At 38.0% G+C, this 13086-nt stretch overlaps 2 protein-coding genes across 11 annotated transcripts in view; one reads left to right on the plus strand and one right to left on the minus strand.

Annotated features, from left to right (window-relative positions):
- Positions 1-2543: 2543 nt before the first annotated feature.
- Positions 2544-4108, minus strand: fbxo36a (F-box protein 36a). The gene is made up of 4 exons (XM_043264402.1): positions 3912-4108; positions 3565-3673; positions 3298-3470; positions 2544-3067 (listed from the first exon to the last, which is right to left on the minus strand). The coding sequence occupies exons 1-4, from the start codon at positions 4086-4088 to the stop codon at positions 2864-2866; spliced, it is 663 nt and encodes a 220-aa protein (XP_043120337.1). The 5' UTR covers positions 4089-4108; the 3' UTR covers positions 2544-2863.
- Positions 4109-4415: 307 nt separating this feature from the next.
- The window catches only part of trip12 (thyroid hormone receptor interactor 12), a 36288-nt gene continuing 27617 nt past the window's right edge, over positions 4416-13086 (plus strand). For 6 of the 10 annotated variants that reach the window (XM_043264391.1, XM_043264397.1, XM_043264398.1 and 3 more), the window contains exons 1-3: positions 4416-4539; positions 7189-7218; positions 12463-12609. In XM_043264391.1, the coding sequence (XP_043120326.1) occupies positions 12512-12609 (98 nt within the window). In that variant the 5' untranslated portion in view covers positions 4416-4539; positions 7189-7218; positions 12463-12511. Of the gene's footprint in view, positions 4540-5161; positions 5178-5206; positions 5327-7188; positions 7219-10615; positions 10682-12462; positions 12610-13086 lie in introns of those variants that run through there. The other 4 variants (XM_043264393.1, XM_043264392.1, XM_043264394.1 and 1 more) reach the window with 4 other exon arrangements.

Raw genomic sequence — 13086 nt, forward strand, 5'->3', positions numbered from 1 at the left:
GCTCTAGAGAGAGAGAGAGAGAGAGAGAGAGAGAGAGAGAGAGATGGGAGGGAGGGGTTGGAAAAAGGAGGGAGAAGAGACGGAGAAAAAAGTGGGAAAGCTGGGATTCCTCTCAAACGGTTTTTGTAACAGTAACAGGCTCTGGGCTCTTTAGATAATTCTGTCTGGATGAGCACAGATGAATAATTTAATTCTGTTGTGGGTGTTTGCTAAGGCAAGAGCCGTACTGAAATTAGTTGGCTTTAAGAGGAAATTCACAATAAGACGCATTTAGAAAGTAAAGTACGGTGTCTGATTTCTAATTGATTGATTGACAGTGTTGGGTAGAAACTGATTTCACGTAATCTGGATTGCGGAACCAGATTCCATGAATTAAGTACTTGTAATGAAAGTATAATAGACTTTAAAATGCTCATAATCTGATTACAGTTACTTTTTATGGATTATATAATAACGTATTATTATTAACGTATTGATTCCATTTATTCTTTTGACTGTTTTTAAAATCCTACAGCTTGTCATATTGTTTATCTTAAGAATATATTCACAAACGTAATTGAATTTGCAAACTGCGCTTTTGAATTTCTCCAGCAAATAGATGAAAGCAACAAATGATTATGTTGCTAAACACTGTCGTCATCATATGCTGTGAAATTCAGAAAACTGTTGATTCTGAAAGTCTGGAAAAAATGTTTAAAGCCTGGAAGACTTTGGACAATGTCATTGTTGTTTAAAGCAGGGATTGACAACTTTTTTTTCCCAGTCAAACGTCTTAAAATAAAATGCGTATTAGAAATATCTAAGAAAGTTAACACACACACACACACATTATACACACACACACACACACACACACACACACACATATATATATATATATATATATATATATATATATATATATATATATATATATATATATATATATATATATATATATATTAAAATCTAAGAATTATTCAGAATACATTACCTAAATTAACCCTAGCTCCTTGCTAAGATGAAGTACTGCATGTAGCTTTTTGCGCCGCTAAAAAAATTAGTATTTATAAAAATAAGCAGTATTTTCAAACAACTTCTTGCGCTAATCACACATCCTTACGATTACAATTCAGTAAAAATCTGTAACCGAATAAATTTTCTAACGGCCATCTTCCCGCTCCTACGGTCCTGCTACAGTGACCACGCCCCCAAAGCCACGCTATTGGTTGAGCTGGGAAGAGACCGAAGGATCCGAGCGCGCCTCCGTTTATGGCGCCTGGCAGGCTCGACGTTTACACATCTGGAGACATAAACTCATAAATACTGCAGCATTACCGTTGTCAATGAACAATAGAAGAGAAGTAAAATGTCGTTTTCTTCCCTGCAACGTTTCTTTTGTATATATTTCCTTTTTTTTCTCTCTCATGAGGGGTGAAAAATATGTTGCGTCACAATATTGCGGTACAAAAATGTTTTGTTACACAGAAGTGAAAATTTAGACTGATTAATTTAGGTTTTTGTTCACATTTAACCAACGATCAATAGGCAAACGCTGCATCAGTTATAGTAAAACCAGAACACAACATTTAAAAAATGTAGTCAGGCACAGAGAGCAAGCATGGTATTTTTTAGCTTAGCATGAATTTATATTCTGATTAGTTTACATCATTTTAACTGTTTATCTTTTTCCTGATTTTTTAATTTAGGTTTATAAAATGGTACATTTAAAATAAATTAGTTCACCATTTTTTAAACCCAAAATGGTGAACTAATTTATTTTAAATGTACCGCTTAACTGCAATTAGGCATTGTTTACGGTGTTGTAAGACTACTGTGAGATCAGTTTCATGTATACATTTGTGATATAAGTGTATTTTTAAACACTGTTTTTATATGCCTGACTTAATCTAGGTATTTGTCATGAAGCTGTAGGGCAGACTTGGACTATTAATCACACAGGCCACACCTGTGTCAAAAATACAGGTTTATGAAAACCAGACCATTCTTCTCAGATCAGCGGCAATGAATTTTGTTATGACAATGTACCCTCAAATAGTGTGAAAATACAACCTTACAGGGCCTGTGCATGTCAAACATGCGTTTCTGTTTCCTAATAACAAATAATAACAATAATGAAAAAATCTGTACGCAGCCTACTCTGCTAATGTGTGCATCTGCTTCACCAAATGTGTGTTTTCAAGAGTAGAAATTTTGTATAACAGTTTCAAACACAAATAGTGTTTCCCTTATGGAGTGACAACAATGTGTTAATGTGAGCTCAGTGAACTATATAGAAATTAGCAGTGTGTGTGTGTGTGTGTGTGTGTGTGTGTGTGTATACAGAACGGAAATCGACTTCCTTTTTTCTTTTGTATGTTTTGATACTAAAAGAGGCATTTTCCCCACAAATGGATAATCTAAAAATACCCTGACTTGGCATTTCAAACCACTTACATTTAAAAACTAAGGTTCATCTGACTGGGTGATTTATTTTTTTTACAGCACGCTTTATTTTAACCGTATCTGAAGCGAAAGCTCGTTTCATTGGTTTAGCACATTCACTCACTTTATTAACTTGCGCCATCTTCTGGTCGTTTTCCAAATTACAGCAACTGAAAATAGATCAACAGTCCCCACTAGAGGGCGGAAGTAAAGTGTGACAAAACATAGCGGTATTTGGTGACAGAAACAGTGAATATACGCAATACTGACTAGTTATTTATGGATTACACACATTAAAATATAAAATTAACACTTGAATATGTAATACCTTGTCGGTCATAACACGGCACAACTGGTCTGAATTAGAATTTTTTTAAAAAGACTAAAGCGATAAATGAAACGCTTTAAGATCGTATGATTGTCTTTTTGGTTGACATAGTTATTTCATAGCTTGTGGAGATTTGGTATTGGCTTCATCTTCTTCCTGCGCGGAAAAGGCTGTGCTGTCATGTTCTTTATTATAATAAAACTTGAAGAAGATGTTCTTCCATCCCATGACATTTGCCAGCATCTCCATGTCTTCAGTTATCATATCACAGTTACTCCTCACAGCCTGCCTCCAGATCTCATCTGAGTTACACACCTGGACGCACATGCATATTAACAGATTAACAAAACCGCACACCATACTCTATGATTTCTGTAGCACAAATAATGCGGGACAATTTATAACGTATAATACTTTAAAGGTTAATTTATAAGTAATACTGGTGCTTTTCTTTGCCGTGAACACTACTAGTAGGCCGCTCATTCTTACATTGTTTCAGTTTCACTCAAAAAGCAGAGGATAAAGGGACGGTGTGTTTATCTAACCTTCCTAAACCTGCTCGAGGTTTGGCTGAGGTGGGCAACGTCCTGTAAGGATATGTAGGAAAGGATTTTGAGGAGCAGCTTGTCAGGTAAACGTTCCAGGTAGTCAACATGCCCTCGACAGAGAGCCAAAGTGTAGTCCAGGATCCTAGTGCCAAACACTGCAGATAGCTGCTCTAAAATCACGAATGACATTCGCAAATATATCATCATGACATTCACGATTATGACTCTTATTTAGCTGAGGAATAAAGAAAGCCGAAGCTTTACCCTGCAACCTTCCATCATTCAAAAAGTCGTGGTGGAGCTGTTTTATTTCTCCAGGCGGTGCTCCTCTGAGTTCAGACCGAACTGAAATCTTCCACCACCTCCATATAATCTGTTGGTAATTAAGTATTAGGAAACATTAAGTCTAATATGACTAACAGAAATTCCATCTGTAAGAAATACAATGCGTAAACACTAGTATTTTGTTACGTTATTATAACTTATGACACAATATTTAACATCACAATCCATTTTGCTGATCAGAAACAATTGTTTTTTGTCATGCAGGTAATTGACCAACACGTTCCAGTAATTCCAGAGGACGAATCATTATATGTATTTCTAAATACCTCGTTTTGTGTGACAACAAACTGGTAGAAGTCTTTAGAGGGAGGCGGACCTTGTCCAGCGGTTTCAAACAGTACCTCGCTCAGCAAAGACGCCATATTTTGACGCTTAGTGGTTGCCATGACAACAGACACACCAAAATGATTTATTTCCCTTTCGCAAATCGATTTTATGCACATCTATTCGCATCTGTTTTGTCCGAAACACATACGATAAACAGCCTAAAACAGTAATTAAAAAAGTTTACTTGAAATGATGTAAGGGTGAACGTTTTTTTAAGATGGTGGTAGTGGGGGGTCACGACCCGGCGGATTGATATTGTAAAATCCTGACGTACGTAGCTGATGCACTAGTGACGAATTCATAAGGCGCGGGGTCAATTATTAAACGACTTTTTTGCAGTTACTCCAATGGCCGTTATTGTCCTAGGCGCCGCGGTTGGCCAGGCTTTACCGCGCCGGTTGTTGTCGTAAATCGTTATTCTTCTGCGTGTGAAGTAGTGCGTGGCGGAAGCACCGAGAGCTGTGGGAGCGGAGGTGATGCGGCAGTTCGCAGGTCGCTCAGCTGATGAAGGTAAAGCTGCTGCTGCTGCACTGTGTCTAACAGCTACTACAACACTGGAACAAATAGGTAATTACAACAACACCGAAATATACACATATACATGTAAGCTCAACGTCCGGGAAATGTCTTGCATCATATGCGCATCGCAGCTCTTCGTGTGAATCAGGAGCCGTGTAATATGAGTGAGAAAAGCCAGACGAAAGAAAAAATGGTTTCCAGTTGTCATCCCTCGAGCCCTTTTCCTGTTTCCCTTGTTTGTTTTTTTAGTTTTATACATTTACAGTGGACACTTTTAGCATTATTGTAACGCTAGACGCAGTAAACCACTCGAATCTTTTTAATAACGTTTGCGAGGTATCGAGGAGGAATTGAGACGTTTACATCCCCTTTAGAAAAACACACACAGGACATTAAAACCATAAAAAAGAGATCAGCGTCTGACTAGTACAACGTATATGAAGACTATTTCTATTGTTTTGTTGGCTTTTTAAGGGATGGGCCGTTTTAAAGATTTTTAAGACGTTATTAATAATAATACAACGGCCCATGAGCTAGAAGGTAACGAGAACTGAAAACTGAATACAAGTTTCTGTTTATACCACCTTCTTTATTTATCGGTAATGTCACGAAACGTCTGATTGAAACGGAGGAAGGTTGCATCCGTCACCGGTGATGGTTTTCCTGTGCTATCCAGTCGTGTTCAGGTGAAATGTTAATTAGTGTAGTTTGCTGGTGCTGGTAGTTTGTTTACGTCTTCAGTCACTTTGACCTGATCTTGCCCGCATACACGTCGACAGGAGACCGGCTTTGCTCTTTAGCTTTACCACATGTAGGCCAAATACTGACAACAACGGTACATTCTTTCCCTTTTTTAGTACTATCGTGGTGATTGTTCACGCTGTGCAGTGTTTTGCTTCTGCCGTTTTAATTAAGACAGGTTATTTGTTGATAATCGCTTGTCACGCTTCGTCCCTTCAGCAGATTAGCAGTTTAGCCGTGCTAGCAACGTTAGCACCATAGACAGCTTAAAACAAAACTGAACGGTTTTTCTTATTCGGCGCTTGAAACTAATGTCAGGCTGTCTGTCAGTCTCGAAGGTGTTGGTAATTTACGAGTAACTTGATACAATGCGGTTTTGAGTGTGTTATTTAACTTAGCATGGCTAGCGCGGCGGCTAGCGTTAGCCGATCATGATTATCACTTCGACTCAGTGAACTTCACTTTAATTGACTCCATCGCGTGTTGTTTTCTCTAGTGCTCCGCAGCAGCCGGCAACCGCGTCGTTTTCAACGTTTATGCGTTTTGAATGTGACGACCACGGATTATTTGAACGAGGATATCGATTATACAGGGCCACAAAACGCGAGACCGGTGTGTAAGGCCGCGGAGTGCGAAAATCAACTTATCTCGCTGTATTTTGTTTATTTGTAACGAACTAAACGCGTACGCGTTTTTGCGCGTAGACGTTTCTCGCGGTTCGGTCGTGTACGGGCAGCGATTGAGTTTCGACCGATACGAGTTTGTTTCACGGACTGGGCAAAATAAACAAAAGGATCGACTCAGGCCTGTTCTGAGAACGGCCTTCATAATCATGTCGTATTTTCATGTCAACAGTCCAAATACACACACTAGCACAAAGCTGCGCCCGATCGCGTCAAGTGAAGCGTTTGCTTTGTTTTTATAGTCGTTTGAGGGAATTCAACTCGAAATCGTCGATATCGGTTCACCCTCTCTTCAGGGAAGTAGAAGTCTCAGGAGTGTGCACGGGGTATTTTTTGACATGTTTGGGGAGGTTCGTCGATTGTTTGACGTTGTGGTCGCAACGGACGTTTTTCGTGTTCGGTTCGGTAACGTTTATGTTTTGAATCCCGTATTTAACGTGTTGTAGTTTGAATGCCACATACGTTGTTTAGCTTGCCGAAGTACGTTTAACGGTGGTGTCGTTGTGGGGAGAAGGGCCTGTCGTTTCGTTTAAACGCGAATATTCCTCATATCTGTACTTTTAAACTGCATTTTATTGCTTTCAAAACCTCGCGAGCCGACGACCTAAACGTTATTTTTATGCTTCGCGGTCGCGTTTCGGACGTTCAGCTCGCCTGTGTGTATCGCATGCATACGTTCACTAGCAAAACGTTAGTGATACGGATATAAATACCCTTTTATATTGTCGTTGTCGTAGTCTTGAATGAAAATAGACACAAAGAGGCTCTTATCTTCTCGTAAGTGTTGGAAAAGCAGCTTACTTAATCTGTGGTATTTACAAAAACCGAATAGTGAACGTATTCATAAAAGATGTGGAGGCAAAATTAGCAATGCGTTAAATAAGCTAAGTTTGATAGGTTAAAATGTGTTCCATCCTTGTCAGTGTGGCTGAATGTGGTTAAAGACTCTTTATAATCTTTAAAGTCATCTAGAGGTTATATAGCATGACTAAGTCTATTCAGTATTTCTACTTATCTTTTCATTTGAAATTAGTTCTTTGTCTAAAAAAATGTATTGCATATTGTCAGTGAATTACATATGGCATAGATTTGGACTATATTACTGAACAAAATGGCTGCCAGATTAGTCTGCAGTTGTAATTTAATTCATCTCTGATTTTACGTTGTCATCATTTAATGGAATAAAGTATTTGACTAAAATCAACTTTTTTTTTTTACCCTTTCCCCCCCCTCCTTCTTTCCCCCATTATTGTCCCTCTTCTTGTCGCCCTAGGCTGCTGGTTGGGGCATTTGCACACGGCTGGTAAGTTTGCATTGCGCTTGCCGTTACCTTCATGCTGACAAGATGGGTCCGGTGAGGGACAGGTGTGGCGGAGATGGGGGTTAAACAGGAAATTGACAATCTTGGTTTGGCAGTTAAGATTCTTGACATCCAGAATATATGGCTTGAACAGGTGAAGCTGTTTTTCACATTCAGATTCTGATTTTGGAATCTAGTCCTTAGATTTGGTGTAAGCTGGAAAAACTTGAGCAGTGAACTTAATGGTCTTCTCGCTGACTTAAAAAGCAACATGATCTAGGCAATCACCTTTTTCAAATCGATTGTTGTATTTTCGATCAATTGTAAAGTAGAAGATTCTAGTAAAGTCGACATGAAATCAGAACTGGCTCTATACATTTCCTGGTTTAGTGTAAGGAAACAGATTCATCAGAGCACAGTTTTTTTCATTATTTCATCAGAATGTGATGACTAGCAGCACCTCTGAAACAGAGTTCCTTTTTGTCTTTTTCTCTCTAATCTAATCACCAATCGTAGGGACTAATTTTCATGATCCAATCACGTCCTGATGGATAAATAGAAAAGGACTTTTTGAAGAGTCTATGCATTAATTCATTTTGGCCTTTGAATGACGACACAGTTTCTCCTGTATTACAGAATTGATCTTGCTTTTTTTTTTATTCTCTCTCCCTCAGGGCCCGTTTTAGTTTTCTTGATTATTTGATTTGGGCTGTGGAGCTGATCCTGTGTCAGTTATGACAGGGGTAAAGTAATTAAAGCCATTTGTTTCTCCTCCCAGCATGGAGTTGGTGATGGTGCCAAGCAAGCAAAATGGCAGAAACAGGCATATTTGAGGTGATTGGATATATAGATTAATGTGGTGTATTTCAATAGCATTAGACTTATCAGAACGTTTCCCCCTCTTTTAGATCTAACAGTAGATGAACACATTTGAAAATCAAGAAGATGGATTTATAAAATGGTACAGGAAGCCAAGAAAGGGAATAGTGAATGTCATGAGCTGGGTGTTGGAATTGCTTTATTTGTTAGTGATCGTTACATGATTTTTATTTTATTTTTTTTTTTAAACCTGTGGGCTGTTCTGTTAATCAACATGATTGTGTAATAACAGTTTGGTTCTTAGGAAAGTTAGGTTGAGTTTGTGAGCCTATTGGTTGTAAAAAGCTGCCTTTGAGTGCATCGCAGTGGTTACATGATACCTTGAGCAAGTCAGTTGTCAGTTTAGGGTTGGATAACAGGATCTTTTTAATGTCTGTCTTTATAAATGACAACCTTTTGTAGTATAGGTCAAGAAACAAGTCAAGCATGTGTGAGTGTGAAAATGTGCATGCATAGGATTAAGAATGATAATATTTGAGCTGTTGATCAGTGTGGATATATTGTCTTGTTACATGTCTAAGTTGCACCTAGAAATTGGACCACCATACGTTTCTGCATGATTCTTTTCATGTGTGAGTATGTGTGTATAAATGCATGTTTTACTCCTCGACAATTATGAAAACGGAAAAAATAACTAATCTTGTTATCTTCCATTTTCATGAATCAGTGCTCTTAAAGCTCCTGTAGCTCCTTATAGTGTGCTTCCAGTGTGTCTGCTGTGCGTTTCGAAATCTGGTTTTCATTAGTTTCAGTGCACTAGTCATTTCCATTTGCCAGAGGAGCATTTGACCAATGTCATTTGTTGTCGAGCCGTGAATCAACTTGACCCTCGAGTTTGAGCATGTTGTCCTGAGAGGATCTGTGTTTAGCGGCAGGAGCATCCATATTTAAAGTGACACATTTGGCCTAAGAAAAATGTATCTGGGTTAAGAGTCCATAAATCCCTGTCCTCCTTTGACACTAGACAAATGTTGCGTTGTAGACTTATATTTTGGACTACATGGGTTAATATGGAGTTCTACGGTCTTCTCATATGACATACTGTAATTTTTTTGAAGCGAGCATGAAGCCCATTTGACCTTAGGTGAAACAGGAAATGTTCAGTGGATCCGTGACTTTTATTACTAAATGATTTTGGGCAGGGGGTGACACAGAACTGTATGGATCTTTGAGGTGTTTGTAATAGCTACTTGGTATGTTTTTTTTAAATTCATTATGACTTTCATGGACTGAGTGGACAAATTAACCTGATACGATTTCTTTGAATGAATAGATGGTTCCCCAGGGCAAAACCACGTATTGCATAATTTTTTGAGAAATATCAAAGATAACTGGAAAGTTTGCGCTGTTTTTAACCACTGAAACTTGTTTTGCGCTAATTTAGTTTTAAGTGACGATTCGCTCGCCGTTCGATTCTGCTTGAGTTGCACAATCTGTTGTTAAAGACACGTGAAATGCCGGTGACGTGAAGCAGGAGGATACTCATCAGATTAAGCAGAGTTTCTAGATTCCTGCGAACCTGATTTATTCGTCACCTCTGCTACTGTATGTGTTTTCCACTCCAGCTTATGTTTGTGGTATGTGGTTTAGCAACAGCTCTTTACTATAAATGTTACATTGCGCTGTGGGAACCCTCAGTGTCTTCTCACTTTCCTCCCATCAGTTCACATTGTCGGTGAATATTTGCTCAAAATGATAATTTAATTCCATTTCAGTGACACACAAAAATATCCGGTTGTGCATAGAAAAAGTTTTAAAGCCACACTTGTCAGAATCAACACCCACAGTTTTTGCTCAAAGCTCAGCGGTGTTTCCAGTGGATAGAACACCCATCATTCAAAAAAATTATACACTTTAGTGTTTATTTTTTTTTTATTATTATAATTGAGTTTTGACTAACTGTTTCTTAACAGTTGTTCTGAGACTAGCACTCTGCACAGTTTTATACCATTTATGCCCTGATAAAGTTGACAACGTGTAATTGTTATTTTTTATCAGAACACATTTCGCTCTTCATGTGACCATCATTAGCAGTTAGGTTAGGTTTTTTTTTTCATGGTCTTTGGGAGTTTGGTATATGTAAACACATTTTACCATATTTCATTTTTTTTTACTTTCAATTAAAAGTAACCATCTTTCACTGATGTGGAGGCTGATTTTGTAATTTTATGGTTCATGGGTTTTTATTTGCAATTTACAATTTGCAGCGTTATTTAGCTGTTGTGTGGTTATGATTGATTGTTCTAGCATGGTTTTAGAATGTTGTTAGAGGTTATTTAGGTGGTTTTAATTTGTTTTATAATGCTTGTAATGGCTGTAATGCTTAATAATCAACCCCACTGAGGCTGTAATAGTGCATGATTATCTTGTCTGTATATACATGCAGCAAACAAAGTTTTTCCATCAGCAAAACCTTTTTGAAACAAAAATAAATTACATTTAAGTACCCTCTGAGATTAAGTTAATATATTATAACATAACAGATTTGCGTTTATGTTGGTGTTTTTTTTGTCTTTCCTAGGATAGATTTATAAATTATGATTTGGATAACGTCATATTTCTAATGTGTCTTATACAACGTTTCCAGGTAAGTTTTTTTTTTAAATCAGAATATATGTATTGTTGCTGCTGGTATGTCCAAACCAAGAGGCCATACACTTCTGTCAATAGAAATAGTTGCTTTTAAATGTTAGTAAAATCTTTGTGTTGATTTTCGCTTTAAAGTGGACTTAAATTTCCTTTTTTGTGTGATTAATGTCTCATCACATTCAAAATGGTGTTTTCAATATAACAAAGCAACACAATCCTTAGAAAGACATTACTATTGTATATGTATTTTTTACATTGCAGGTCAAAATTCAAGTATTTATGCGATACATTTTTCACTGACACGTTTTAAAATCTCAAACTTTTATTTTAGTGGAAAAATAAAGGGAGACTTTTGAGTTTAGCTGAACATGTTTCAGCTCTTCTCATTACCAATGTACTAAAATGCTGAAAATGTCTGTCGCTAAATAGACATTTAGCAACGGACATGTCAAACAACTCAATATACCAGAACATGAACTGCTTGTGTGTAAATAAACACAGTTTTCACTCTGGGCTAAATTACAGTTTGTTCGCAGGAGCATAATGGCAAGAATGTTTACCTTCTACTTTCTGACCGTGGTAGGGTGAAACAAAAGTGACGTATTACAAACAGCCGCTAATACTTTTAGAAGAAATGTGTGATGAGTTGCTTTAGATGATATAGTATTAAACATTTCTTTCTTAATGACTGCACGCTCATGTTTAGGATAAAGTTGGACGTTGATAATTGTCAGCTCAAGCACATCATTTTGATTGGAATATATGACATACTGTCTAGAAGTACAACTTTTCATCACGCATGAATCTCAGATTGTGTCATGGATGAATGTATGTCGTTTGTGCGTCTTTATGAGCAGATCAAACTGTGAGTCTTATTTCCTATAACAGTTCACAGATGCCGTTTGGCATTGTCTTTCATTTACATCATCTCTCATAATCATGTGCCCCCACTTAAATAATGGTGCCGCAAGACACCATCTCGCAGGATAAAGGTGTGGTGGGATTGTGTGTCTCTGCGGCGTCGTAGTGATTGATGGTCGGTGCTGTTCATTACCACTGAACTGAGGAGGACACAAAGGCCCCCCTCCAGCTATTCTCCGTATATGTTTAGAATGTGTCTTATCTCACTGCATGTTGTAATGCAGGCCAGCATGCTGCCGTCTTTAAAATCGCCTCAAGCTTGATGCCAGCATTACCACGGAAATGGCCATCAAACTAAAATTTGGTCGGTCAGTGTAGAAGTACTTCATGTGTTTTGTTTTCCTGTGCATTTGTCCTTTTCTCCTTCAGTGTCTCTTCAGAAAGCATTTGTCCTATTGATTGTCTCTCTCACTCCTTCATTTTCTTGGTGTCTTCATGGATCATTTGTGCAGTAGTCCTTTGGCGTATGCTAATTTGAGATGTGAGCAAGGTTATTGATCTGTTACAAGTGGTGGAGCCACGGATGTGCTGCGGTACATGTCTGCGATTCGAAAGATGATATTGAGCTCCTATTGGTTTTGCGTAAATGGAACGGGAGGTGCATTTGGTCATGGTTGTTGGTTGTTGGGACCAGACAGAATGGAGATGAATTGATCAATTGGTTGTGTGGTTATACAGTGAGACTAAGATCGCTTTGTTCACTAGTCACCAAGTGAAGTTCAGTGTATATAATCCATATTGTTTGGTACTAACTGGTGGATACAGTACAGAAAGGCTTTTGTCCAAAATTTGTTCGCAAGAACATTGAGAACGTTCTCAACTAACCTTCCCTTTTTCTCTCTTTATACTTGTTACCAGTGAATGGTAGTGTCTAGAAAGGGTATGTCCCTTCAGGAGAGAGGTGCCAATGTCCAACCGGCCTAATTCCAATCCAGGGGGGTCACTGCGCCGTTCACAGAGGAACACAGCCGCGGCCCAGCCACTAGACCACACACTTGCAGGAAGGTGAGTACACAGTTGCCAAACTTTGCAATAAAGTGCTGAATAAGTCCTTGGTTTAGGTCTACATATACATTAATCTGCCTATCTGCATCTAGAGCAGTTGCACCTGCAGAATTTTATTTGTGCAACAATTCCAGTGTTGTGTTTCCAGTACCACTTTTTAATCTCAGTAAGATTTTACTTAAATTTACTTTATAAATATCTGATTTTTAAAAAAATTATTTCTGCCTGTTTAAAGCATCGCTAGTGTTTTTTTTTTTTTTTTTTTGGTGACAGCCATGTTGAGCACTGTTACAAACAAAGCATTACATGCATCTGTATAAGGGCGTCTGTAATGGCCCTTATAAAAAACCCAAAACAAACTACTGACCCCAACTATTGAACTTTAGTGTAATCGGATAACTTGTGACCTCAAGACATAGTCAGTTTATTCTTATTAGATGGTTATGGATGCAGACTACATTGTTTATGTGATATCAA

This window comes from Puntigrus tetrazona, chromosome 18, assembly GCF_018831695.1.
Source record: "Puntigrus tetrazona isolate hp1 chromosome 18, ASM1883169v1, whole genome shotgun sequence".
NCBI classification, from domain to species: domain Eukaryota; kingdom Metazoa; phylum Chordata; class Actinopteri; order Cypriniformes; family Cyprinidae; genus Puntigrus; species Puntigrus tetrazona.